We start from the raw sequence: 27,882 nt of genomic DNA, 5'->3' as shown, positions 1-27,882 counted from the left end.
GCCCTCCCGGCTCTGAAGGGAGCGGCTCAGTACGGCGGCGGCCGCCCGGCAAGTCCTCCTCGCCCCCCGCGGAGGGCACGGGAGGCCTGGGAGGGGAAGGGCGGCACACCCATCCCCCGGCGGAGGGGAAGGGCGGCACATTCTCCCCATGGAGGGCCCGGGTGGCGGCCCCTGCATCCCCGGCACCACGAGCGTCGGCAGCACCACCCGGAAGCGGAAGGAACCACACGCCGATCACGCGCCCCTCTGCGATTTCCCCATAAAAGCCCCTCCCCGAAGCAGTCTGACCAATCGCGTCCGCGGGGAGGGCGGGATCAACCAATCCGCACTAGATTGACAACTCCGTCCCCCAATGTGGTCGCAGCGGCTCGGATCCCTCCGCTAGGAAGGCGAAGCCGCCGCGGGGTTGCTGGGCGGGGTGAGTTTCTCTGTGTCCTCACGCTATTGGCTGTTGCCGCTGATTGGCGGTTCCTTAGGCCTATCCGGAGGGGGCGCTCCGCGGTGGCCGGTCCCTGTCCCCCGCCGGGCGGGCGCTGGGGGTGCGGTGCGGGCGGTGCGGCGATGAGCGCGGCGGTGCGGGCGGGCTGGCGGGTCGGGGCCGCCGCCACCGCTCTGCGGGGCCGGACCGGGCGCCCGCTCAGCCAGGGGGCCGGAGAGGGCGCCGGGGCCCAGGGCGGCGGGGGCGGCGGCTCGGGCTCGGGGTCGCGGGAGGCGGTGGAGCGGCTGGTGCGGGAGCACCCGGTGGTGGTGTTCATGAAAGGCAGCCCGGCGCAGCCGCTGTGCGGGTTCAGCAACGCCGTGGTGCAGATCCTGCGGCTGCACGGCGTGGAGGATTACCGCGCCCACGACGTGCTGCAGGACCCCGACCTCCGCCAAGGTCAGCGCCGCGACGGGCCGGGGTCACCCCTGCGCGCCGCCTCCGTCCCGGGCCGGCCCCGGCTCCGCTGTCGGGGTAGAATTCCCTGTGGGAAGGGCCCTCGGGAGGTCGGGGCTGCCTCAACGCCCCTGGCCGCGGGCAGTGTGGGAGCCGCGGGGCGGCCCCTGCCCGCTGGTCCCACCCGTGACTTGCCTCTGCTCGCTTTTGGGTGGGTTGGGTCGGGTTTGGGATCTTTTTATCAAGGAGGCCCAGATCGAGGGGAGGGGGGAACGGAGCTGGGGAAGGGTCTGGAGCACGTCCTATGGGGAGCGGCTGAGGGAGCTGGAGGTGTTCAGCCTGGAGAAAAGGAGGCTCAGGGAGGGCCTTATTCTCTACGGCTACCTGGACGGAGGTTGTAGGCAGGTGGGGATCGATCCCTTCTCCCAGGCAACAAGCAACAGGGCAAGAAGACATCGTTTTAAGCTTTGCTGAGGGAGGTTTAGGTAGGACATTAGGAGGAGTTTCTTCGCAGAAAGGGTGTTTTAACGCTGGAATGGGCTGCCCCGAGAGGTGGTGGAGTCACCATCCCTGAAGGTGTTCAGGGAAGGACTGGATGTGGCACCAGTGCCATGGTCGAGTTGATGTGGTGGTGTTGGGTCATAGGTTGGACTTAATGATCTCAGAGGTCTTTTCTGACCTGATGGATTCTGTGGTTCCATCTGTGTGTTAGTGGAATTTGAAGCATATCACAGAGATGTGCCATTGAGGTTGCCCTGCCCAGATGCCCAGGTTTGGTTTCTGTGACCCTCCCCATGTCCAAGACATCCTGGTTATCAGCTGAACACAGTTCTGTGTGTAGGGTGACTCTTTGAGATCAGGCTCTTCCTGCCATGCTGCCTTTCCTAGTTCATAGATACAGAGCTGTGCTAGAGACCTCTGAAATACTTTATCAAGTTTTGTCTTCCCTGTAAACAGCATGGTGAAATTTCATGTGTGGCTTGGACTGGTACTACTTGATTCCCAGCTGGTACTGCCTTCTGGGCTTCTTTTGATAAAGTAAAAAGTTATGCTAATCATTTGCACAAGAAATATTTAGTAATAGTTTCGCCATTACTGCTCAAGTGGTACTAGCTATTCTGTATAAGAGTTTTTTGCCAGTTGTGGAAACTCTGTTCTGGTAATGCTTGTCATCTTTCCCTCTTCTGACTGTTGAGGTTCTATGTGGTTATTTGAAAAAGTTTTAAAACAAAAAAAACCCCATACATGTACATAGTAATGAGTCTTGCAGGTGCATGGCATTAACAGTTCTTGTCCAGAACACACTAAAATGTGCTTTAAAGCCACATGCTGGTGTGTATCAGGTGACTTTCTTCTCCTGTGTTTTTGGTGTCATCTGACCAATTCAGTCTTTCATTAGTTCTTAGCTGAAAGGCTGATTTTTCTAGTCCTTGTTTGCTTTTCATTTCACAAGTATAATAGTTGGTATGGTATAAAAGCTTAGCTACTAGAATTTCTGTGTGATGACGTATTTTGTTAATGGATGTTGGTTTTGTTCAAGTAAATCTTCTACTGCCTTTGGCAGGTGAACAAATTATGATAGTTTTCTAAACTTTATTTGCATATCTGAATTTATTAATTGTATGGTTTACTAGAACAGACTCATAAACTAAAAAGGAGGGAAACAAAACCTTGAAATCAAACCATCAACATTTCACTTTTGGTTGAGGGGGCTTTTGTGAGCCCTTGAATGAGCAATGCATTTGTAAGTTATAGTCTCTGGGGACTTGACCAGATGAATATATAGTATTTTCTTTGTATGTAGCAGGAACATCTTCCTTTTGAGCACTTTAAATTTTTCCTTTACATGAATTTGGGCTTGTGCTGAGCATTCCCAGAGCTTATTGCTCTCATGGCTACCAGAGCTTTAAATTGAAATTAGTGTTTTGATTCAAACTGTTTGGCTAAGCGATGAATGCAGTTATGGAGTGTACACTTGCACAATATCCTGCTGGTTCCCAGGTGCTTAAAGAAATTGTTCTGTTCCCTTCCATGCACCAGCTTTGGCACCTGTCCAGCTGTACAGAGGGCCAGCTCAGTTTATTACCTGGAACACTGGGTGTGCAAGATGAACTAGCATTTTGTACTGTGAGCTGAGTGCCAGAGACAGCACCAAGAATGGAGCCTTGAAGAGCTGGGGAACAACACAGCCACTTTCAAGGCCAGCAGACTGTTGTACTGCTTCGTCTTTATTACCTACTACACCCTAAAAAGCCTGTATGTGCCTGCTGCTATGGATGGCTGTCTCTTACAGGAGAGGACAGCTCTGCTCAAAGCTGTAGTTCTGTAAGTTGCCAAGTGTAGTTCAGCAGTTACTGCCTGAAGGCCAGGATATGGCCTCAGGTGTTCAAAAGTGACCATGATCTGCGCTGCATGGTAGTGAGGGGATGCAGAGCCTTTAGCTGTGAAAATATCACAGACTGATCTGTAAGGAGATTGCTGTATGTGAGCTGGCCACTAGCTTTGTATTCACCTGAATCTGACTTAAGGGTTGGCCTATATCTGTGCTTATACATTTGTAGTAAGAGCAGACTGTTGGAGAGATGGCGATTCAGGCAGATCTGAAGTGCTTGTTGGTTTCTTGCCTGTATGTATTGAAACACCTTATTTTTAGGTAGTTATAGTTCAACTGCTGGAAGATGCCCTGTGCTAAAATATGGCAGGCTGTAAAAGCAGTACAACTCCCCTACTCGCCTCTTCACCTAAAAGCATGCTTGGATCTGTGAAACTAAAGTTACTGGTACTTCATGTGATTTATCTGAACTTCAGCTGAAGATAAGCTTCCCTGACACAAATCCTTCTTATTAAAGCTTGGCATGCTCTTGGACTCCATGGCATTTCAGGTTTCTTGAAGCTGGCTCTTCCAGAAGTTATCCATCCTGCTCTCAGCTGATGGGCAGCATTAGACTGGTTCGGGTCACCAAGGTGGCAGAGAAGCTTGAGATTACATACTAGAAAAGTGTGGTTTAAACTAGCTTAAACTGTTGTGGTGGTTCACCTTCAGGTTATTTTCACTGTTGCTTTACCAAAGCATGGGATGCTACTAAGCAGGTGGTCTTGATACTTGCTCTCACCCTTGTACCAGCCTTTCCTTAGTCATACTTGCTTTGGAACAGGCTGCCCAGGGAAGTGGGCAGTGAATCTCCACCCCTGGAGGTGTTCAAAAGGCGTGTGGATATGGCATTTGGGGATGTGGTTTACTGGTAAACAATGGTGCTGTGTTAACAATTGGACTCGGTGACCTTAGAGGTCTTTTCTAACCTTAATGGTTCTGTGATCTCCATGAAAACATTACTCTTCTGGAGAAAGTGTGGTAGGAATGAGTGTTGCTTGAGTCAGTTCTTTTATGTGGGCATCATTCATTAGTGCTAGTGCTGGCAAGAGAGGCTGAAAATTGGTAACTGGAATTGGGGAAGGGGATCCGAGTGTGCTGGGTACCCTTTTCAGTGATGCTTTGCACCAATCCTGGTTTCACAGTCACCTTAAAGTGTGCTGGCACAGCTGTAAACTGAACACTGGCCTGTGGAATGTAGTTTTCCAAAGCAAACCGTTCAGAGCAGAAGCTGCAGCTTCTGAAGCGCAGCAAGTAAACGATCTGCAGAGAGGGGGATGGAGATCCCTTGGGATGTCTGTATTGCCAAAGGAATCATCACAAACGCACATCCCGAGTGCAGCAGGAGTAGCCAAGGCTGACTGACTTTAACACTACTGGAGTAGTAACAGTAACTAAGGCAGGATTTGTGTGGCCAGCTGAGGGGGTGTTCAGTTTGTAATCTGATTGAGTCCCGGCACAAAGGCATTTAAAGCAGCTTGTCCAATACATGAAATGCAGCACATAGAGCAATTGAGTTTGATCGTATTCTTGTTTTTATCTGAAGTTGATTGTCCTTGAAAGTACTATCAGTGCTTGTGGAGTTGAGTCCTTGAAAAAAATATTTCTGTGAAAGAATTATTGGTGTTACCTTGGAATGCTTGTTAGCAGTAGGTTTTATGTAGAGCCCTTGGTTCTCAATTCATATTTGGCATTGCAATATCTCAAGAAAAACAAACCCCATGTCATATCTGCTCTTTTGAGTACAGTCATCCTCAAACACGTCTTAATGTTGGAACTCAGTTTTTCATTGAAACTTTTATGGGTTAAAAGACCTTTAGGACAATTTGAGCAGTTTAGAGTACTCGAAGGCCCAAGAGCTCTTAAGAAAAGTATTGATAAATACAGGTTGACATCAAAGCTTAAAATTTCTGCAAATGGTATCTAAACAACTGAGAGAGGTTTTAATGAAATACTAAGGAAGAAGTTACAGGTGGTGATGAAGGTTAAGTTAGATGGTTATGAGTTCCCTTTGGCCTTGACTTATATGCTAAACTTGCTCTTTTTGGCTTTTGAAACATTGGTTGTCCACAGAATCTGAAGGCAAAATAGAATCTCTTAGCTGACAGTGTACTTTGTGTTTAGGAATACTTTGTCACAGCCATTTTTTTTTCTAAGTTGCTATTATTTTAGTGGATTTTTTTAAACATACTGATATTTTACCAAGAGGAATTATTAGCTCTGTTTTATCTTTTATACATTAAAATAATAATCCCACTGTATATTTGTGCACTTAGACATATTTATTAAAAAGGAAAGCAGTGTAAGTTCCAATAAAATAAGCATAATTTACTTATATGGTTATTTTTTACTGGAGTATCTGGGGGTTTATCTGTACAGTATTTAGGGGTTAAAATGTTTTCTAAGGAGAAAACAAGTTCCCTTGTGCTTTCAACTATACAGATCTAATATTTGTTGTTAGTACTTTGACAACTATGCTAAAGCTCACTGTAGAGGGTTGACTTCCAAGGTGAATGGGCTCTGATGTTCTGAAAAGGCACCTCTGTTGTCTGTAGGCTTAACTTTGCTATATGGGCTTTAATGCCTTTGGCAGAAGAATTCCAGGCATTGCATATTGAAAATACATAAAAATGTTGAATTCAAAACTTGTTATCTAATCAAATGCTGGTGGACACGGTATAAAAGCATGCAGCTGTAGGATTTAGCTGTATGCTGTGCTACAGAAATAATGGCTTTGTGTGAAGGGTCATTTAAAAAGTGGCAAATTAGATACAGTGATTCTTCTGTATAATTTTTTATGTCATGCCTTTAAGTGCAAGCTGAGTTTCAATGTGCACCAGCCGATCAGTTTGCATTTTTGGGTGGTCTTAGATTTGTTTTCTAGGAAGTAAAGTTTTAAACTTCAATTCTGTACTTCATAATTGTGGCTCGATCTCTGTTTTCTTTAATGAGTACTTTTAAAGAGACTTCAACCTTTTTGCCCCTCCCATGGGCTGTAAGGTCTGGCATTGAAAGATAAAGCAGTTTGAAATTCATAAGGCTTCTACAGGGTTGAATATATCTTGCAGTTGAAATTACAGGAGCAAGTATAACTATGAATTCAGTAAGAACACAAAGTATTTTAAAGTCCCTCTGGGAAGCATAAAGCAAAGGAAACAGTTATCAGTATTTTTCAATACTTCTCATTTCTGTAATTGACTGAAAAATCATATTTGCTTGTTTCCTGGGAGGGAGAAGAGAAACTACATTTTTCCAGCTCCTGTTTGAAGTCAGTATAGGAGCTGACTCCATATCTTTCAACCCATGTCTTTGAGTTGGAGTGAGAACCAAACATAACTCTAACATAGTTTTTTTTTTTTCTGATACTGCTCTTGTTATGTAGATAAATTTTTGCCTTAATGGGAAAGAAAATATCAGTAGTACTGTCCTGGGGAAGCAATGCATTCCTTTTAAAATACCATTCTATTCGGAGAGGGGGGAAAACCTTTAATACTTTTTTTTTATCTTATGCAGGAATAAAAAACTACTCCAACTGGCCTACCATCCCACAAGTGTACCTCAATGGTGAATTCGTTGGTGGCTGTGATATACTGCTCCAGATGCACCAGAATGGAGATCTTGTAGAAGAGCTGAAGAAACTAGGAATCCGTTCAGCGCTACTGGATGCAGAGAAAGACCAAGAAAAAAAGTAAAATGAGCAAAAAAAGAAAAGTGCTGTGACAGGAATAAAGCAAATCTTTGATGAGAACTTGTTACCAATAAAGCCTTACGTACTTTAGGTCAAAGAAGGCATCTTTTTGAACTGACACTAAATGAATGTCTCTTAGCTCATGGTAAATGTAGTGATCTTGGTATTATGATTTATGGATATTGTGAAAATTTGAATATAACCACTGCACTGTATAACATATGTTTGTGGAAATTGTTGTTTTGAAAAAGAAGTAGTTCACTTCTAAAGCGTTCTCTTCTTAATTGAGGTGGGAGTAAACCAAAAGAACTAATAATATTTTTATGAATTTTGAGTGTGTGTTTCTCTTTTCTTTGATACATGAACCTACACAAAGAGCATTTCATTCCCTTTCTTCTCTTGGAAAAGCGTTAAATAATAGTGCATCAGTTTTTCTGTATAACTCCTGGTGATAAGACTTCCTGAAAGCCTGTAAAACTTGTGTAATCACATACAATATAGGAGAAAAACAGTTTTCCAACAATATAGGAGAAAAAAGATTATGAGAGTGCATGAAATATGCTTTTATTCCAAAGGGTAAAAATAAACAGACCTGTACAAATACATGTATAGTGGTCATTATTACTTTGTAACTTTCTGATGGCTTTTAAAACTGCTAAGCATTGTGCCTAAATATTTTATAAAACCTTTTCTACCTCTTGCAAAGCAGCTTTTCCCCCTGCTTATATAATTTGTGTGTTGTAGTTCTGTGTTAGTGCTCAAATGTGGGAATTGTTTCAGGCTTCAGTATTCCAGTTTGAAATAGTACAGGAGAACACTTCAGTTATTACTGTAATCTTGTATTATTTGCTAGTTACTAAGTTATCTTTTTATACATTTGTGTTTCCAAGTGTTTTCTCTCCTGACTGCTGTGCTTCAAAGAATATAGTCTTCAAACATGGAATTTACAGATGAAATGTTCATGTGGATAAGATGAGTGCAGCAGAAGGGCTACTGAATAGATAAATATTTCTTTGTGGAAAGTCTCTGAATTGTCTATAGCTATCTAACTACATTTCCCTGAGTGAAAACAAATTGTGTTAACCAGTGTAGCTTCAGCTCTATAGCAATACTGCTAAGGTTAAAATCTAACCAAGCTGTTTCTAAATGCAGTTTTATTAAAATAAACCAGTTTGCATGTGAATTAAGCAAATGGTTGGAAATAAACTGTATTTCATGTTGATTGTCTACAATAGTTGCTCTTTATTTTAAATTACTAATGAAACTGATATTACTTTTGATTTGAAACCCAAGATGTTTTCCACTGCATAAGGTAGAAAATGTGTTTTGGAGAAAGAAAAAATTGTGAATGGTCAGTGGAAGAGGAGGACAGGACTGGAACTTGCAGACAAGAGAGATTTGATGAAAGTTCCAGTTCTAAATCTCTCCTGCCTACATAAGCAAGTGGAAAAACTCTGTGAGTACATTCTTCACAGAATTTGCCAAACTGATCACTGTAAGCTTACTGTCTAGTTTTAATGCAATTCATATCACCAGGATTAAATACAGTGCTTGTGTTCTCTGTGTATTCCCTTGTCCCTGACAGCTGCCCTGTGCCAGTGGAGGTGACTGAATGGCCACTGCCTATGAATAAGTTACACTCGGGGACAATCACTTGCGGTTTTAGGCAAGGAGATATGAGTGCATGATTTCTTCTGTTCATGGACCACACCATATTCATTAAATGCAAAGCTTTAGGTATGGATGAAAGTTAATTCTGAGCATTTGAATTCAAATTAAATGACCTTTCTTACAGCTAATCTTTCACAAGTAGTTTTTACCATTTGGAATGTAAAACAACGTTTAGAAAAATAAGTGAATTTCAAAAGTCTTTGTTTAGTTGTGTCAAAAGACCTATTGAAATGAATGTACACAGTAAACAAAGAATAAGGTAATGAAGAAAATTTGATTATTTCTGTTTCAATGGTTAACTCTTAGTCTGGCTACTAAATAAATCTATTAAAACAACCCCCCAGATTTGCTGTTTTGTAGATCTCTATTCTTTACTCTTCTGTTGATTATTTTTCAGTAGTATCTGCTAGTAATTTAACATAAAGGGAACTTTAGCATCATAAGGTGGTCTTTCTCCTCTAAGCAGCAATTTTTTTCTTCCAGCACAAGTTTCTGCTTTTAATAAAGCTGTGAAAGTTTTTATACTTTCTCTACTTTCTTTTCCTCTTTTGTTTTTAATCATTTGGTTAAAATTTTGCATAACATACATAGTAGTGTTTCTATCAATCCTTTGCCTGATTGGAACATGATTGAGCAAGTAAAAGCAGCAGTGATTCCATAAAGTGTGTGTGACAAAGCCACAGAGTGGGTATAGAAACTTCTGCCTGCATTCCTGTGCAAACCATACATTTCCAGCCTCTATCTGCATGAGCAATTGCTTCACATATGTAAAAACACTCATGTTAATCCAACTGTAATAAAAAAATCACCATCTGCTTTCATTGTAAAACTTCACATGCTCACAAAGAGCTTTATTTTGTTGTTGATTGAAAGTATTTTCCCTAAGAAACTAGTTCTCTGTTAGGTTGATCATTTTAGAAGGTGATCAGTATTCTACACTCTGCTCATCATCTTCTACTGTCTCTCAAACTAGAGGTAAAACAGAGCATGTGCTTCCAATCCTAAAGGGATGCCCCTGCAAATGAGCTGATTTTTTTGAGGAAAAAATTGTGCCTCTCCTTGAGAGAATTGCATCTGCTTTTCTCATGCTCTTTGGCAATGAGAGAAGGCAACTGCTAATACTGGAATATGTGGTGACAATCAGTGGATGTGCTGAGCTAATACTGGGGGCTGGTGTGAGCTGGAAGGATCTACGAGGATCCTGGTTCAAGAGATGCAAAGGGTTCTGTGGAGGAAAGAGTGACTTTTCCCCCCCCAGGAGGAGCAGCTTGTCACAGGACGTAAGGGGAAGGATGGGGGAAAAACCACTGGTGCTGCTGCTTGTCCTTCCCTGATTCCTCTGCTGTAAAATGAAGACCGAAGAGGTAACTGGTCAGGAATACACCCTGGGAAGGCTGGCTGAAGTTGCTGGGAAGGACAACCAAGAGCAAAGATGGGGAGCTGCCCTTGCCATCTTTGGTGAAGAGAGAAGCAAAGCTGCCTAGTCTTGAGTTGGGTCTGTGGGGGTCAGTCAGGTGTCAGGGCTGTGCATGACTGTTGCCACCTGCAGGGCTTCCACAGATCCAGGCTGGGTGTTTGGAGCTGCCAGCTCCAAAATACCACACAGGCCCATTCCTGCTCTTTGTACTCTCTGTGTTGCGCTGGGCAGGCGTTCTGGCTGGCTGCTCCTCCACGGAGATGCTTCTGGACCCATTCTGGCTCTGTATTGTCCTGCTGAGAGCTTACAGTGAGGTGTATGTAAATGCATGTAAACTATTATGTGGAATTGTTATTTTGTTATTATAGGGTTGTAGTGTGAATGTATGCCAAACTGGAAACCATTACCATAATTATTTACATTTTATTATGAGGATGCCTTCGGTGCTCTGGTGCTGAAAGGCTGAACTGAGTGGACCAACCTATTCACGAGATCATAAGTTAAGATAATCCTTTGCATCTTCTAACACTTCTTGCCTCTTACATACAAAGCAAGGTGCTTTGGTTTAAGCAAATGGGGTTGTTCATATTCTAAACCTTCACCAGAAGAGTTAGGGTTTCTTTGCTCTTCTAGAACTGGTCCTCCTGAGGAGCAGAAGGAGGCAGGTTACAAAGACATGTTATTGCACTGCTAGCATTGATTTGGGAGAATTAAAAGAAGTTAACCCAGAAGTTACTCCTGAAGTTAACCCTGAAAAAACATCTGTTAACAGCTTGGGACATATTAATGAGTTGCAAGGTAAACGTGTTTCTCAGCCCTAATGACCGTTTCCTTGCATTAATTTTACTAGCAAATTTTGGTTGTGGTCAATATTCTCCATTGCTTGTCTGCTCCAATAAAATAAGTTTGTACCATCTAAATGTCCTGAAATACGTAAGTACCTCCATTTTAGGTCTGACAACATTGAGACTTATTTTCATGTTCTCACTGAGTTCTATGGCTCTTTTTAAAAGATGGGCTAGAAATATTTGGCAGGACTTTTCTGGGAGCCTGTTGATACTAACAAAATGCATAAAAAACAATCAAACGTGGAAACATGAAATAAAGGAATTGTACCAAGGAAAATCTCTCCTGAGCTGGGACCAAGAATCCCAGCAAGGCCCTGGCTGTGCCTGCATCTAAGAAGGGCAATATTAAAAAGCAGAGTTGGCAGCCTCAGCAGTAAATTCCTGACTAATCTGATTTGCATGTCCCTTCTGCAGAAACCAGATTTTCTAACACAGGAGTTTTCAACACCCATATTTTAAAGGATTGCATAAGAAAAAACCACTCATTAGTTACAAGATACATGTTACCTGTTAAAGAGTCTGTGAGCAAAGGTGGAAAGACACTACGAAAGGTAAAAAGAGTTGAAAGGGTTTGGATTGTTAATGGTTCTTGGTGATGGGGTCAAGTTTGCTTTTTGGCTGAAAGGGTTGAGATGAACACACTGTTCTTTAAGGGACTGTTGTTCATTATTTGGTTTGGACTTTTTCATTGGATGCTGCTTGTTTCATTTAATAGCTCTGTCTTGAAGTGCTGCTGTCTCTGACATGGCCTGATCATGGCTATGGAAACTCCTCACTGATTTAACTACTTGAACCCTTTCCTGGAATCTCCTAGGGAAAAGAGGTTTTAATTACAGAGAAAATAGGACTGATGTAGCTAAGTGGATTCAGGTATTATTTTACTTTTTTTTTTTTTAATTTATCATTCAGTTTTTTGCACATGCCTTGTTTCTCTGGAAGTAAGGGAGTAGGTGAGGAGCAAAGGGGTTTTAGTTAGAAAGGCCGTGGTGCTATATAAAATCCATGGTAGTCATCGGGTGTAGCTGAGAGGAACGCACAATGCTGTATCCAATCAACAAGCATTCATATCTTCCCATTTTTGAGGATCACTTCTTAACAAGACAGCAGAAACACTTGCTGGACAGCAAGCTGCTGGCTTATACTCCCTTCTCAGGAATAAACAAAGCCTTTTAAGGGTGACTTTTATTTCTAGTGATATTAATCTTTTAAAACCTTTAGAATCAGAGTAAATATTCAACTTCCTAAAAGATGGAGGCAGTCACTAGAAACTTTTCTGTAGCATGTAGAAATACGTCTCCAAAGTACCTTTTTTACATTAAATATTTGCAGATGGTGATGGTTTATAAGGATCTAAATAATCCAAGTGTTACAGAATTCTCAGAAAATAAATAGAGCCCTCTGAAACCAGTGTGATTATTCAGAAGGCAGGCAAGCATTCTTTATTGAATTCTTTATTGGGGGATCACACCACGTACCATGTGCCATCAGAGAAAAATCCTTCCGTTTTTATTCCACCTGTACAATGCACAGTTGTGACAGGTACATATAATTTTCCAATCTCTTGAGCCAATCTGTTCTGGTTTAAGTTTTCTATCGGAACATCTTGCTTTCTGTCAGTATATCTAAGTACACCCCTCACTTTATAGCTGTGTGTACTATAGTTAGAATTAACTTGTTCTAAACCGCTTTGTTCTACTGCAGAGTTATGTTCTGATTTTATCTCCTTGCTTGCTTAGATCAAATTCTCCTGTATCACAAGGGCCAAGTTCAATATTAATTTTGAAACAGCCTTGCCAATGAAAGGAGTTAACTTAGCAAACAACAGGGAAAACAATTTTTTTTTTCTTTTCATTGTTGCAGCAGTTCTACATAAAAAGCCATGAGACCGCTCCTGCACAGACACTGAGGTGCAGGCACGTGTCTGTTTTTGTAGTTATATGTTGTCCCTTCTAAATTAAAGCTTGCGCAGGGTCCTTATTTACCACCTTTTAGAGATGAGTTTCTGTAAAATTTTACTTGGCATTTAACAGTGAATTAAGTCAAAAGGAGCTTTGGAGGAGTGTCGAATTGGAAAAAAATCACTGAATTACACTTTTTTTTGCTTGTTATATAAGCACAGTCTTCAAAGCCTGAAGGGTTTTATATACAATTTAACCTCAAACCAGTGAAGTAGGACACTCAAATCTTTGTATACTAATATAAACTGAAATAGAGAAGTGATTTGCTGCTTGTACAGTAATAGCTATAGAGAGAATAAAGTTTTGGAGTGTTTAGTCTTAAACCTACAATTTAGTGAGTGAAAACCACAAGCTTTTACAGGGTCATCTCAACAAGCATTTTAGAGCTTTCAAATACACATTACAAGGAGTATCTCTGAAATACTACTTGTCACACAGGATTTTGCCATTGGAGTAATACTATGACACCTACCATTTCTGTTCTTTTCACTTGTCTAAACTCTAAACAGCTCTTCAAGTAGATTTAGTGTGGTGGGGGTTTTTTGTTGTTGCTGTGTTTTGGTTTTTGTGTTTTGTTTGTTTGTTTTTTTCCTTAAAGAAAATATAGGTGTTCTCTAAGAAACAAAGCTTTTTGATTACTTCAAAGAGGATGTGCTCCATTAAGATTGGATACATATTCAAACCTTCTCAGCTCGCAAAAGATTGTTTTTCAGGCTGTCTTGTACTGCTGAATAAAATATACATAATCTGGAATTCTTCAGTATTTCATGTATTTACTCATCAATCTGTGATGATGAGCCTCTCCACGAGAGACAAGCAGTAGTATGTGAAAGGAAACAGTTGCAAAAATACTGATAATGCCCGAAAGGAAAGCAAAGAAACTAAACATTTTCGGTGACGGCAGAAGAAAGCGGCTGGGTGGCCTTCCTGAGGAGACGCTCTGGGATGAGCTGCTGGCAGCCGGGCGACCGGCCGAGGCCACCCAGGAGATGGTGCTGTTGGATCGGAGAAGCGGCACAGCCCTGACCCAGAAGGATCTTTCAATGCAGTCCTCCCTGTTTTCCATCTGTGTTGCATGTTACTCTTGGGGGTCCTCGTTTTCTTTTGGGAGAAGAAGGTGTCTGTGTTGGACCCGGAGCGCATCCCGGTCTGTTGCGTGATGCCATTCCCAGCCAGCCAGCCCCGCGCCCTCGGTGGAGATGACGGCAGTGTTTGAAGGCGATGTTTTTCCCTGGGACTGCGTGGCTGGCGAGATGGTAACGCCGAGGCGGGGAGCAGCTTCACAGCTCGCTGCCCTCACCGCAGCCACCGCCTGAGCAGCGCTGTGCAACAGCCGTGCCACAGCCAGGCGTTCTCCCCGTGCCCGCGCTTCGCCGCCCGGCGTGGGGAGCGGCACTCCCGCTCCCGGGGGCTCCTCGGGGACCCCCCGCCTGCCGGCTTCCCTGCACCATCCCCCGGGGCGGCCTGGCCCCCCGCGCACGTGCCTGGGAAAGGTAAGCGCAAGGGCGGCTCTGCCGCCGCACGGCGAGGACGCGCCGGGGCCGAGCGTGGGGCGAGCCGGGCTTTCGCCCCCCGGCGTGCAGCAGGTGCGGGATGCTCCGGGCAGGGGAGCCGGGAGCACCCCATGGGACACGCGGCTCCCGACGGGATGCTCAGCGCCCGTGCACTCTCTCCCCATGTCTTGGGGCACGAGGCACCAACGCCCCTCCTGCACCCGTGGGGCCCTGGGGGTGCACAGGTCTGTGGGTGGCTCAGGGTGGGAGAATCTGGGGTGGCAAGGGGGAATTTGGGTTTCTTTCAGTCTCAGCAGAGCAAGAGGTCAGAGGGTTGTGGTGATGTCTTCGGTTGATTTGCTGTTTTAGTGCCATCCTCTCCTTGGGTTCAGTGGTTTCAAATCTGGCCAGAAAAGATCAAGCAGAATCTGGAGCAGGTCAGAGGATGCCCCATGACCAACTGTAGCAGCAAAAAGTCATCAGACTGGGCATTTGCAGAATATTTAATGGAAGGGATCAGCAAAAGGCCTTTCCCTAGCTGCAAGAGGGCTTGTGTCTCTAAGTATTTCTGCATGGATAACCAGGCAATAGTCAGGGGTTTGTACGTGACATAAATCAGCAACTCTAACTTCCCAACTCTTCTACTGGAGCTCTTTTCTTTTTGAATGGGTATAACCAAAATTAGGTCTTCCTACATGCAGGCAGAGATGCCAAAGGCAAAGCCTCCTCCACATATCTGGGGGGGTTACAAGGCCTCACTAAGTGCAGCCACTGTCCTGCTATGAAGCCATTTTGAGTTTGTTGCCCATATCTCTCTGTGATTGAACTGAACGGTGGCAGCAAAGTGGTCGGTGAGGAAAGAACTATCACGGGGAGGATGGATGAACCACCCTTGGAGTGGACCCACTGGGCAGGCCAGCGGTATAAGGATTTGAGGATTAGGTCTGTTGTGCTGCATTTCAACTCCTCTTTCTAAATCATTAACAGCAATTAAATGGCTAGAGGTAGGATTTCTTTTTTTAATTTATTTTTAACAATAAATGTTAAAGCTCAGCTGACACTTTGTGGGGGCTTTTGCTACATGAGTAATGGTTTGGCAGTGCATGAGTGCATGAGCTAGGTAAGGAAGGAATTAGGAACCCTGCTGTTTAGAAGTATTTAAGTGTGTCAGCAGAAGGAAACCAGAAGAAAATACAGAAGAACAACAATTTAGGAAGGAACATAGAAATTAAGTAGTCTGAAGCAAGCCTATTCAAATACCTCTGTTTTTCACACGAACTTGAGGTACAGTTCATCTTACTCTGCTGAGGAAGTGCCAAGTTTTTAGGCAGGAGCTGGATGCTGCTTGGGCCTGAGGAGTGAGCGCTGTGAGCCGGAGTTGGTTTAGAGCTCAGGCCACAACTTTAACTTGATCAAAATGGTCCTGCACAGCTCTGTCTCAGAAAGATAAGCTCTTCCTACGTATTAAAGAAAAATCTCAGCAAGCAGTAAGTTACATATTCTGTTTTGCACTAGACTCTTGGATAAAATAAAGTGCTAAGGATCAGCACACTGACTCAAACCTAGGAGACCCCTCTCCTCTGAGACCCCAAACCACCCAGCCCTAGTGCCAGGCCTCCTTTCAAACCCAGAAACTTCGTAATTCTTTCTGAGCCAGGAACCCCTGCCCCAACAAGTGGGAGAGTGTTCCTTCTTCTCTGCCTGGTGGCTGAGTGCTTCATTTGAGATGGGTAATGCTGACTTGACTTCCCTCCCATGCAGCCTTTTCATGTCTGGAAGCAAGTACTCTAATCACTAAATCACTGCACTATTGCAGGCAAGCACCTTCCACCACCAGGTTGCTACTGATATCAATTACACACCCCAGGTTTGCCAGCTACTGTCCAATTCTTGCTTTTGGAAAGTCTTAAATCAGTGGCTAGGTACCTTTTTGTCCAGCTTGGTCCAGAGCCATAAGTAGGTATGAAATTTCAGATCAAAATGCCCCATTTTTAGATCCTGACATACTGATTTTTGGTTCTAATCTTAAGCAATATGCAGGGAGGAATTCAAGGCAATTGAAGCTGCTAGCAGACATATTAATATGATGTGATCCAATAGCTTAGTGGGAAATAAAGTACAAAAAAGTGACTGAAATTTTAACTTCAGGGAACCTGGGTTTTGGTCTTGTTGAGAGGGTTTGTCAAGAAAACTCATGAGGGAAGAGTAGAGGCAGATGCCATGAATTTCACTAAAGAACAGTAATAGTCTGGAGAGCACATATGTTGCTGACAACAGTAATACTAGGCAAGCAAAGAGGAAATCGGTAGAACTTAACGGCAGGGACCCTTTCCAAATTTGAAAATCTAACCTCGGCTTTCCAATACATTGGTTTATTAATTAGTGTAAAGACCAGATGAAAGGGAAATAAAAAGGAAGTGTGGTAGACTGCAAAAAACTAAAGGCATAAAATACGAATGCTTCAGGTTTATCAATCAGAAAAGTAGGAAAAATTAACTGGCAGTTCAGAAGCTGGATCACCCAAGATTAAAGGCAGAAATTAAAGAAGATAAAGACATTGCTGAGAATCTGAATTATTTGTTTGCAGAGCTCTTCAGCACAGAGAATATCAGAGTGATACCTACTGGGACTTGCTCTTTTCTGGTAATCAAGATGTGTCAGAAGGAAGAGCTGGAACAAATCGATAATTTAAAAAGCAGCAAATCATCAGCTCCAGATGGTACATTGAAAAGTTTTGAAGTAGCTTAGTATGAAATAGCTGATCTGCAGCAAAAATATGCCTTCTTTAATTAAAACCAGCTATTTCACTGGAGAAGTGGAACGTAACAATTGTACCTAAAGTTAAAAATGGGATTGAGATAATTTGAGGAAGCACGCTATATACCCAGATATACATTTCTGTTCTATGAGCTGTTTGAAAACAGAATGTAAAGTAGAGAAAAATACCGAACCAGAACAAAAAAAAGAAAGAAGATAGGATCTGAAGAGCAAAGTTTCTGCAGGGAAAAGTCATGCCTCATCATTAATCTATTGTAACTCCAGCTGGGACAGGCTTGTCATGGGCAAACAAAAAGCAACTACTGTAATTTAGACAAATCTCAAAGGACCTTTGGCCTAGGCAGGATACTGTGAAACAATAAGAGAGGAGTTTACTGCATATCTCTTGGCTGACGTGACCGTGTCAGGCTGCATGTCCAAAAAAGCCCTGACCATCCTTGGCATTTCCAGGCTGCATCATGCCTGTGACTTGTTCCTGATCTGTAATGCTGTTATCCCACCTGTGTGACACCAAGCCCTGTGTTCAGCTGCCCTGGGAGGTAAGGAACCAAGAAAGCCTCTGAGAGAGCTTAGTGGAGGTTGTTTCTGTGTGTCTGTTAGCCCACAAGTCTGAAAAGGTGAACATTGTTGAAAAAGCTTATGCACTGCTTTTAAATTTTAAGTCCTACAGAGGATGTAAAGGGAACTGCAGGAGGGTAGAAACCAGGAGTTGAGGAGCATCAGTGGCAGCTGTGGTGGGAAGCTCTTCCTGTGGGTAGCATTGAGTTAACAGCTTTGTGCTAAAGGCATTCATGGGGAAAGAAAAATATGAACAAAAAGTTAAGACCCTCCAGCTTGTTAGGTAAAGGCAGGGGCTGGCTGGCAGAATGCTTTTTACCACTGTCAGTGTCACTCACTAGAGGTACACCTAGAAAAATTAAAAAAAAAAAAAAAGGAATTTGGTGCTAGGGAAATAGAAAACTAATATAGCAAAGAATCTAATTTCAGGAGAAGAAAGAAGAGGGAGTATATTAATTTCCCCTTCCAATGCTATGCATGAATTAAGTAGATACCGTATTAATCCCAACATTGTTTAACAACATCCCTGTATGTTTATAGTGAATACACTGGATGAGCTGAGAGGAAAATGTCACCATAACCCATAAGTTTCCCCTTAAAAATGTAGGTTTTTTCCATCTTAACTTTATGCAAATTGGGACTATCTGTGGCCTCCTCACTACATTCTTTATTCCCACATCCTGCTTCAAAGGTTCCTCCCTGCTTCTGTGCTGTCAGCAAAGGTTGATAAACTGACTATATCACCTGGAAAAAAATCTCAGTAGGATTCTGTAGAATAGCTTAAAAAACCAAATAACGAAATAACAAATAACCAAAATAACAAATAACCAAATCCTTAAGAAGTATTTCATGTTCAGAAATGTTAATACATTCTGTTAATAAAAATTTACAGTTTTCATTAACTTCAGCCAGTGGTTCTTTGTTCTTTTAGACAGACAACTACCTCCTTCTTTCTACTTCTTTATCCCTTGGTTTTGCCTATCAGTCCTTCTCCATTTCTTCTGATCTCTTCTTCCATATATTCTTACTTCTACCCTAGGATCTTCCTTTTCTCACCTCCCTCTCCCAGGTGTGCAGATGCTGCTGTTGCTCATCTTCCTCTGTACCTGCTCCTGCCTCCTCATAGCATTGTCAGCTCACAGCTGTACTGACTCTGGTGCCCAGGTAGAGTCAATTAGACCAGCAAAGCTAATTAGAGGGCACAGGATGCTATGCCTCACCCTTGAGATCTGTGAAGCTCAACATGGCAGGGTGCTTTGCTGATAAAAAAATACTGATTTATAGTAATGAAAAAATGATAACAAACCCCCCCCCCCAAAAAAAAACTAGTTTAAAGGCTTCTGGAATAACCCTACTGGTTTTCTCTTTGCTCTGTTCTGTGCAATGATTTTCATATCTGTAAGCTCCAGTATACAGCACTTCTAGGATTTCAGTGGGTATTTGGTAGGGAAGAATATCAGCCATGAGTTGCCTGGAGAAGTGCTATATTTATGGATGGTGAACTAGGCTGTAGATTTTAGAAAGACTGTGTTTTGCCTTTTCCTTTAAATTTTCTACGCAGTCACAGATGGGAGGAAAGGATGGTGCAGAGGTGCCCAGGACACTTTTAAATTAGCTAATTTAGATGCAAAGTCAGTTCTGCCATGGCAGCATGGAGCAGAGCAGCATGGCTGATTCACTCAGCTCCCCAACAGTCCCTAGGGTCCCACTGCTCAGCTTTTTCAATGCTCTTTTCTGCGAGAAGTCTCCTCTCTCTGGTGCCATGGGTTACTGTAGCTCATGCCATCACACAGTAATTCAGCTGCTTGATGTGACAGTTTGATGATATACCGGCTTGTGGGCTTTTCCAGATGCAAAATCCACAGTAGAGTTGAATTGCTAACGCTTCAGGGTCAGTAGGTTTGGGTCCTTCCTTTCCATTTATGAAAACACCAATAACTGTCAAAGCTCAAGAGAACTAAGACCCTACAAAAAACCTACAAAAAACCCAAACCACTTGCACATCAATGCCATCAGCAAATGTTTCTTTGAGCTGGTTTTCATGTCTAAGTCTCAGACTAACATGCAGTGATCTTGTTATTTCTACATCAGAAGAATAGCAGACAGCTCTGGCACATCTTCCCTTACCCGAAACTACTTTGGGCTAAATAAAACAATAATATGTTGGTGATGGTTTCCTAGGGCAATTCTCAAACCCACTTTATTCATCATTAAGACAAAGAAAATTGTCCTTCTCAGTAGCAGGACTGTGGAGTGGGAAATAAAGATTATAGGTGCAGTCCTGGGGAAAAGCTTGGTGTTAATTATTGATAACATCTTGGGAACTCTTCTAAGATGTCCAAGTTGTGTGTGTTCAGCTAGGTTCCAGCTAGTAGAAAAAAATATATATGTTTTCTGATCATCTTGACAGAATAAGACAAATTATAACTATGCAGTATGTGATTTTTTCTTCTCCCTATCCCCTTTCACCATGGCTAAGGGTAAGGTCTTTGATTTGGTGGACAATTTGTTTTTCATTTTTTACCTCACAAAACTGCAGTGGGAGAGTGAAGATTCGGATCTCAGGTCAAGGAGAAATTACTAAATATTTTTCTATTTGAAGAAGCCAAAATTAAAGGAAAATTAAAGAAAATTTTTCTCAGAAGAGGTACATTATTTTGTCTGGTCAGCTATTGTGTTTGTTTTCCATAATTGCTGACTTCAACTGGAACTTTAGGTGCTTGGTCTCTTTGAAAATCGTGCCCAGGGCTTCCAAATCCAGGCAAAGGGCCATGGTGACTTATGCAGTAACTCTGGTACAGAGGATCAAATAGAGCTTCTCTCTTTCAGAGGGACCCTCTTACCTCAAGGACCTCAAGGACTATAAGTAGTGAAACCTTGGTGTTTAAAGTCCTTCCCACTTAGAATTGTTCCACCAGGGAGTGCAGTCTCCAAGTTAGCACAAAATTATGCAGTTCCAAATAGGACACTGCATCTGAGCCACCTCTAGATTATTATCTGACACTACATTTTGTCTTGTGGAGATCATAAAGAGTGCATGATGGAGCCCTTAACATCTCTTTTAAAGAGTACTGGGAGTTAGTAGCCTGAGAAGATGACAGGAACCTATCAATTTGAGGATTATTAGTAGGCAAATCCTTGTTTCACTGTAGTGTAGTTGGGTTAATACTTCATTCTGTTCACTGTCCTGCTTTGATTGGAATTTCAAATGCTAAAGCTAACCTGATCACTGTAATTTTACCTCCTGTTTTTTATATGTCTGCTTCTAGTTGACCATGTTACGTTGCCATCTTGCTTTTTCAGTTTGGATGTTTCCATTTAGATCTTCTGAAAACAACTTTACCCTATTTTGGCATGCAGAACTTTCCCAGTGAATCCTGGAGATTGATTTCTGGAGACTTACTTGACTTTGAGATCACATCCTGGAGGATGGAGGTATAGAACTATAATTGGTTTCTCAGAGTTTATTTTCTCCTCCTATTAGTTCGCACAGCAGATGAGTGATTCACTCACTTAACTCTAGATTGGCTCATGAGATTGAAGAGCCTGTCCTTGCACTCATATTTTAAATGTCTTCTACCATTTCTTTATAAACAGGCAGTTGAACAATATTAAGTTTGAAGCCAAAGTATCTATTTTCTTTACCACACTAAAGCGTAGCTGAGAGCATCCAAAGTTTAGTGTGGCTGTTAAGAAAGTGGTGTACAGTTTTTCAGAACATACTGATGCTTTTGTTGATACACCCCACTGGAGCCCAACAAATGTATATTACCTTTATTACCATGATAATACAAACCCCTATGCTTTCTGTTGAAATTCGAAGAGGCACTTAGGTTTTTCTTCTGCTTGTAATTAGGGCAGAGCAGACAGTTCAGGAGGAGACCCTACCTTTTACAGCAGTTTATACAGGGACTGTGGTCATGACACCAGAGCAGGAATCATGAGACTCTTTAAGCTCTGTTACTGACTCTGCTGGAGATGCTTCCTCCAGGGTTCAGATTCTATTTCCCCTTACATCAGTGATTTAACTTAATTTTTTTAATCAATGAACTGACATATTAACCCACAGAGGAGACTTTGTCCTTGAGCCTATTTCTGCAGCGCCAGTGACAAGTGGCCAGAGAAACTAGGTTTGTTTGTGCTGTCTCTGTGTCCTCCTTGGGAAAATGGGCTGTAAGTGGTGGAATACACAGGCTAAAAAGCTCTTTGCTGTGGTGCTGCTGTGTCACAACCAGGCCATAAAACCTGTGTAGGTTTTAACATGAGTTAGGTAACCACTAGCATCTGTGTGGAAGTGTCTACATGTGAAACAGCTGTCTGTGCTCAGATCACAGTCAATGGTGGTCTGTCAGTTCCTGCCAGAGTGGTCCAGAGAGGTGTGCAAGCACCAGGGGCTCAGTTCAGTTGCTCACAGTTCGATGTCTGGTGCCACTTGAGATGCCCTGGAGTAACTGGGACATCCCCAGAGTGATGAAGATTTAGCACAGGACTTTTGCTGTTCTGGCAGCTCCAGGCCACACCAGACACCTCCATCTGTCAATTTACACAATCAAACCCAGTAGTCTGCTTGAGAGTAGATGGAAATGCTCTCAAGGGTCTACTTACTGTATTGGCAAAATCTCCAAGTGATTGTAACCTGGACACAGCACTTACATGTAGACATCTGGGTGGAAGAGCCTTCAGCTCCAGCTGCATCCAGCCCCTTATGGCTAAAGATACAAGTCTGGCTTCCAGAGACATTTAGAGTTAAATAAGTAAGTAAGCATCTCCAGAGGGCAAGACTTTCAGCCTGTTTTTAATAGCTATTACAGGAGCAAAAGAAGTGCCCTCTGAAACTGCCTTTCATCAAACTGACTGTAGAGAGACACTAGGCATATAGCCATTCAACTTTCAGGTTAAGAAAGGAAAAAGCTTCCCACTTTTAATTCAGATGTAATCCTTTTAACTCCAGTGACCCAGAAACAGCTTTTTTTCAGTTAACCACAGAAAAGGCCATATAGGAGAAAAAGTAATGATATTCTGAGCCTCAGGAGCATCTTGAATATTTCTGAACTTTAAAAAATGAAGTTGACTTAAAGGTCGTCAGAATTGAGCTATGCACAAGCTAAAAGCTTACTGTTTTCACTTCTCCAGATAAAAATTTACACCTTTACAGCCAAAAAATGTCTGTGGAAATGGGCATACTTTCTCACTCTGTTTCCCTGGACAATTTCAGTCTTCACCACCTGGGTGGTAGTTTCTTATCTTTTCCCTCTATTTTCTTTCTTTTCGAAAGATGAAAAGGCCACAATTTCACTTCAGTTGTTCTGGGAGACATACAAACCATGATGGCTGCTGTGGGATTGATGGGGGAAGTTTAGTGTGGGAGTAATGACATTTTCAAATTAAGTCTGGCTGACCCAGAAGCTCTTTATAGACATAGCTCATTTAGAAGCTTAAGTGAATTACATGGTCAAAGTTTTAAAAGGAGGTGGGAGGGGAAAAACTGGGACAACTGAAAAAGTGTGGCAACAATGGATGTCTGAAAAGTGCTATAGAGACAGTGTAAATCCACAGTTCACTGATCACTCTGGGGACATAGGAATATGGAAGTCATTGTAGAAAAGTAAAGAGTAAATCTCAATGGGTGTTGACTGAGTTAATTCCAGTGGAATTAATTTTACTTACATCAGTTAGAATCCAACTCTCATCAGTGTGGGCTGATGGCTCTGGTGAGCAGCCAATAGTGTCAACTTGATATATAATTACATAATATTATTTTGCATCTATAGTTGTCCAGAATCTAACATTCTGCAGCTATTCTGATTAGTTTTACTTTTTATCTGTATATAGATTGTGAGAATGATCCAAACATTAAACGGAGCTCACTTATTTATTCTTGGTTTCCATATATATGTATGGAAAAATGTGTATTTATTTATCAAGTAGAGTCCATAGAGGTATTGGGATGAAAAAGCTAAGCAGATATTGGCAGCTAGCAAATTCCTCATGGTCACTGTTCTGCACTGAGATCTCTGAAGAGGAGCATGTGTGAATTTCTAAGGAGATCAAGCAACAACAGGACACTGACAATTTGGTGTTTGTTTCCTCTGGTGCCTTGTTTGTAAAGATCCTAAATGATCTTACCATGTACAATGAAGAGAGGTTCACAACAAATATGATGCCAGAAACAGTTCCAGGCTGCTGCAGTCCAGCATTGGCAGGGGATTTGCACAGGAGCCCTCTGGCAAAAGCAAGAACAGTGTTGAGATTCCTGGGTCTCATCTCTCCACAAAGACAAGGCTCTCTGTAGCAATCACCTACACACTCCAGGTTTCCCTTTATATATAGTAGTTGTTGCAGTCATGAGTGCTGTTTGAAGCTATTATCAAAGTTTGCTCTGTGCAAATAGACTGCAATGCCATCACAACTTAATAGTTCTGGAGATCAGCTAGATTGATAGGGTACAGCATGAACCCATAAGTGAACTGCTTTCCACTGGGGCCAGCAAGATACTGAGCTCATATCCATTTCAGGAATAATCTTCTGTTGGGAGGGGCCCTGGCAGTCAGTGGTCAGCAAAACATATTGATGGAGCCGGCTGTATTCCCTATCTCTAGGTTATTGTCATGACCTGGAGCTTGGAATAAGAGCAGAGGCCATGGTGCTGGATGAATAGCTCCCAGTGTTCCTTGGGGAAACACCTGGGAGGGTGTCCCATCCTAGGGAAGCTGATGAAGGTAAGTGCCCAGAGGAAGGCAACAGGGATAATACTTTTGGCATCCTGAAGTGGGAGATAACAAGACCAGGTGTGATACTTCTAATTAATCCCTCCACATGTGCTTCCCTCAGCTCAGCCATCTCTACTTCTTTCTTTGAACCAGCACCAATATCTCTTACTTGCAAATTTCCACAGGCAGAATTTGATTAAAATAACCAGAAATCAAGCACCTCTACCTTCACATCCACTTTTACTTCTTCTTGTAATTGTTTGAGTTGATTCTTGCCATCTCTTTGCTACTCCAGACACTTTCACAGCTTTAATACGTCAGGACAAAGTGTAGGCAACCTCACCTATCAGTCATCCTGCTTCAGGGCAGTAGGTGCCTTAGCAGGCATTATTTGCTGGAAGGAGAGATTTCACTCAGGTTAGGCTGATGGGAAGAGCAGTTGATGTTGGCAGTAGAACTGGAGGAAAAATGATGGTTCCATGCACATTGGGGGTGGCTAATGCTGTCACTAGAAAATGTCGTCCCTCTTTTGGAATGCTTCTGACAAGCATACCCACCTTCACTATTAGTTTGGATCATGACAGGAAAAGAAACTCTCCCATATACAAGACACTGCTTGTCCTTCGCTTATGTAAGTCAGAGCTATGGCTTCTGGGCTCTCACTGAATGCCTCCTTTTCTCTGTACTTTTCCAGCTCATTTGATACAGTTTTGAGTTGTGGGTTGCTGGGGTTTTTTTAAGGGTTTAAAAAAAAAAGATATATTAATTACACAAATGCTTGGTGGAGAGCAAGGCTCATGTCAAAAGGTTTAAGCTTTGGGTTTAATTTGGATGAATGCCTGAAATTTAGCTCTGAACCAGTGGCAGTCTTTGAATTCATAAATACTAATATCCACCTGAGATTCTGGTCCAAAGCAAGAGCAAGGCTTTTATTCTGCTCAGGTTCCTCATTTCTACTTATCACCATAGCAAATTAGCACTTTTCAGGCAAGCAACAAGTGACATGACTAACAACCTTGTAGTGCTTATTCTTTCTTCCCAGCAGTTTCAGTGAAAATAGCCAAGGTCTGGCCCTTCAGGTCAAGGACTTAAAGAAGTGTTTGATATTTTTGAGGACACTTGTAAATTTTAATACAAATTATTTTTGTTTGGGAGTTTGTCTGCTCTTGGCTGGCCCAGGTTAATCAAGTATAGGAAACAGATTCAGTGTCCCTTCCCAAAGCCACAGAATGAGCAAATATCCATAACAAGTGTTTAGCAACAAAAGCTGGGGCCCAGGAACAGAGTAATCAAATCAGATAAACTGGATTATGAAATCAGATGAAGGTATGACAATAGGACGGGAATAACACTTTTGTTACGATAAAATTGTAGAATTTAACATGTTCATGCATTTAAAAAGTAGAATTTAAAAAACATAGGATTTAGAACTGATGTGGAACAGATAAGTAAAGCCTGAATTTAGGATGTAGTGTATGATAAAGTTAGGAAATTCAGGAGGGATTTTTTTCTGACTAATTGGCAGGACCCTGGGCAGAAATGTCTCTATTACTTGTGCTGTGTAAGCAAGCATGTCTAGTTTCTGTTTGCTCTTACCCACATGCATGTTCTCATATACATTTGCTGATTCCTGTCCCAACACAGATAAAGTCACACTGTAATCTCTTGGTAACAGGCTGTCTGGGTGGACTTGAGAATTTTCACCTCATGGTAAGGCTGGAAATGTCACCAAAGCAGAGCATTTTGTGCTAGTTGGAAAATTCTGTTTCCAGTGTCAAGAAACACAGTACAAACAAAACGTCACCTTTCTGACTGCCAGACATACTTGGTCTGAGCACAGGGCTGAGGGTATCCAGCAATACTGTAGTCTGGAGGAACTCTTCTTTCACCTACAAAGGTTATCAGAATTGGGAACTTCTTTTCTTAACCACCCATGATTGAATACTGTTAGTATTTAATACTTGTATTGAATCTCAGATAATTGCTAAAGTGCTGAACTGCTGTCTCAACTTATCCACATCTAATTAATAATATTGATCACTCTACACTGACCTTGAGAGTTAATAACTGTTTTTCCCTCAGTTTCCCTTGATGAATGATGCTTTCTACATGCCAACTTATAATTTTGTCAAAGTGTCAGATCACAGAGTCTGATCCTGCAGTGCTTCCTGCAATGGCAGTTTCTTTGGGACCAATAGGATTATTTATGTCTAGCCTGAGAAAAAAAGTACTTTTTTTTTTAACAGTACTTTGCCTGGGGGGAAGTCTATACAAACATTTGTGTATGAGCCAAATTACTTGAAAGCTGCATAGGATACATGCACAAAGAATTGAGGCTCCAAAAATCAAGCCTTATTTTCTCCATCAACTAGTTAAGTGGCTCTTTTCTCCATCTAATAATAAAGTGGGTATTTTTTCCCCAAAAAGTCTTTCCTGAAGTAAACACCCTGGTTATGACACAGAAGAGAGAGATAATTGAAGCAATTTATTTGTCTCATCTCATTTGGAGGGACCTTTAGAGGTCTTTTTACTCTAGGTAATCTGAAGAACTTCTTTTTCCTGAATTTAGTTATTAATAGGCTTCCCTGCTTACCTAATCCTTACCTTGCTAATATTATCTTACAATAATCAACAGTCCTGCTCTTGTTTTGTGTGACATTTTTTTCTTAAATTCCTACTGCACTATGTGCCTTTAGCTCATGCATAGATCTCTTTGAGATCCTTAACAGAAGGACCAGAACTATTGCAAGCCCGGAAACAGAGAATTTAGCAAATAGGATTCCATCAAAGTCACTGAAATATATTTATTCTCTGCTGCAGAGAAGTCAAACAAATTTGGAATGTGTGAGGTGGCACTCCCAACCCAGAGCTCAGCATCACTGAGAAAAGCTTTGTGATGCTGTATTATCCAAGAGACACATAACAAGGGAGTTTTGGGGAAGAAATACACCTCCACATTTGTTTTCTCACATCAGCACTAACACCCATTGGTGGAGCAGTGTGTGGGAATGGTGTGCTGATAATGTCACTGCACCTTCTCTAGAGCAAATGGAGCATGTTGTCCCATAACAGCAACCACTCACCACTTTAGCACTGATTTGCCTTCCCCACAGACACATATAACTACCCCCTTCCTTTGGACAACGGGCATCATCTGAAGACACCTTCTCTCTGTAAAAAGCATCTTGACAAACTCTTCAAACACTGCCTCTTCCCCACATTTGTACTCATTTATCCCCTCCCCACTGCATCCTCAGCTAAAGCAGATTATTGCAAAATCCATTTAAAAAGAGCAGCAGTTTTATACTGAAAGATATCTAGAGGGCAGCAAATCCAGAGGGAAATCTCATCCTTCAGTGCAAATGAAACCTCCTCTTTTATTTAATTTCTGAAAAATCAAACACAGAGTTACATAAAGTTTTTTTTTCCTCTTTCTCTACACAAAGAAGCAATAATGATAAGATCTCTCTATAAGGTTGAGATATAATCATACCTGGGAGCAAATTTTTAATTTGA

General features: G+C 42.2%; 1 protein-coding gene and 1 long non-coding RNA gene across 2 annotated transcripts in view; both read left to right on the top strand.

Moving 5' to 3' along the window:
- The first annotated feature begins 527 nt into the window (after window positions 1-527).
- Window positions 528-8,153, top strand: GLRX5 (glutaredoxin 5). Its single transcript, XM_051806455.1, has 2 exons — window positions 528-877; window positions 6,759-8,153. The coding sequence occupies exons 1-2, from the start codon at window positions 562-564 to the stop codon at window positions 6,935-6,937; spliced, it is 495 nt and encodes a 164-aa protein (XP_051662415.1). The 5' UTR covers window positions 528-561; the 3' UTR covers window positions 6,938-8,153.
- A 5,713-nt stretch (window positions 8,154-13,866) lies between these two features.
- Window positions 13,867-27,882, top strand: part of LOC127479465 (uncharacterized) — a 160,637-nt gene continuing 146,621 nt past the window's right edge. The window contains exon 1 of the long non-coding RNA XR_007907570.1: window positions 13,867-14,320. This is a non-coding gene — a long non-coding RNA (uncharacterized LOC127479465). The remainder of the gene's footprint in view (window positions 14,321-27,882) is intronic.

This window comes from Manacus candei, unplaced genomic scaffold (genome assembly GCF_025592945.1).
Source record: "Manacus candei isolate 608988 ecotype Guabito, Panama unplaced genomic scaffold, ASM2559294v1 h1tg000067l, whole genome shotgun sequence".
In the NCBI taxonomy this organism is placed as follows: Eukaryota; Metazoa; Chordata; class Aves; order Passeriformes; family Pipridae; genus Manacus; species Manacus candei.
This window is presented reverse-complemented; position numbering and strand designations above follow the sequence as displayed.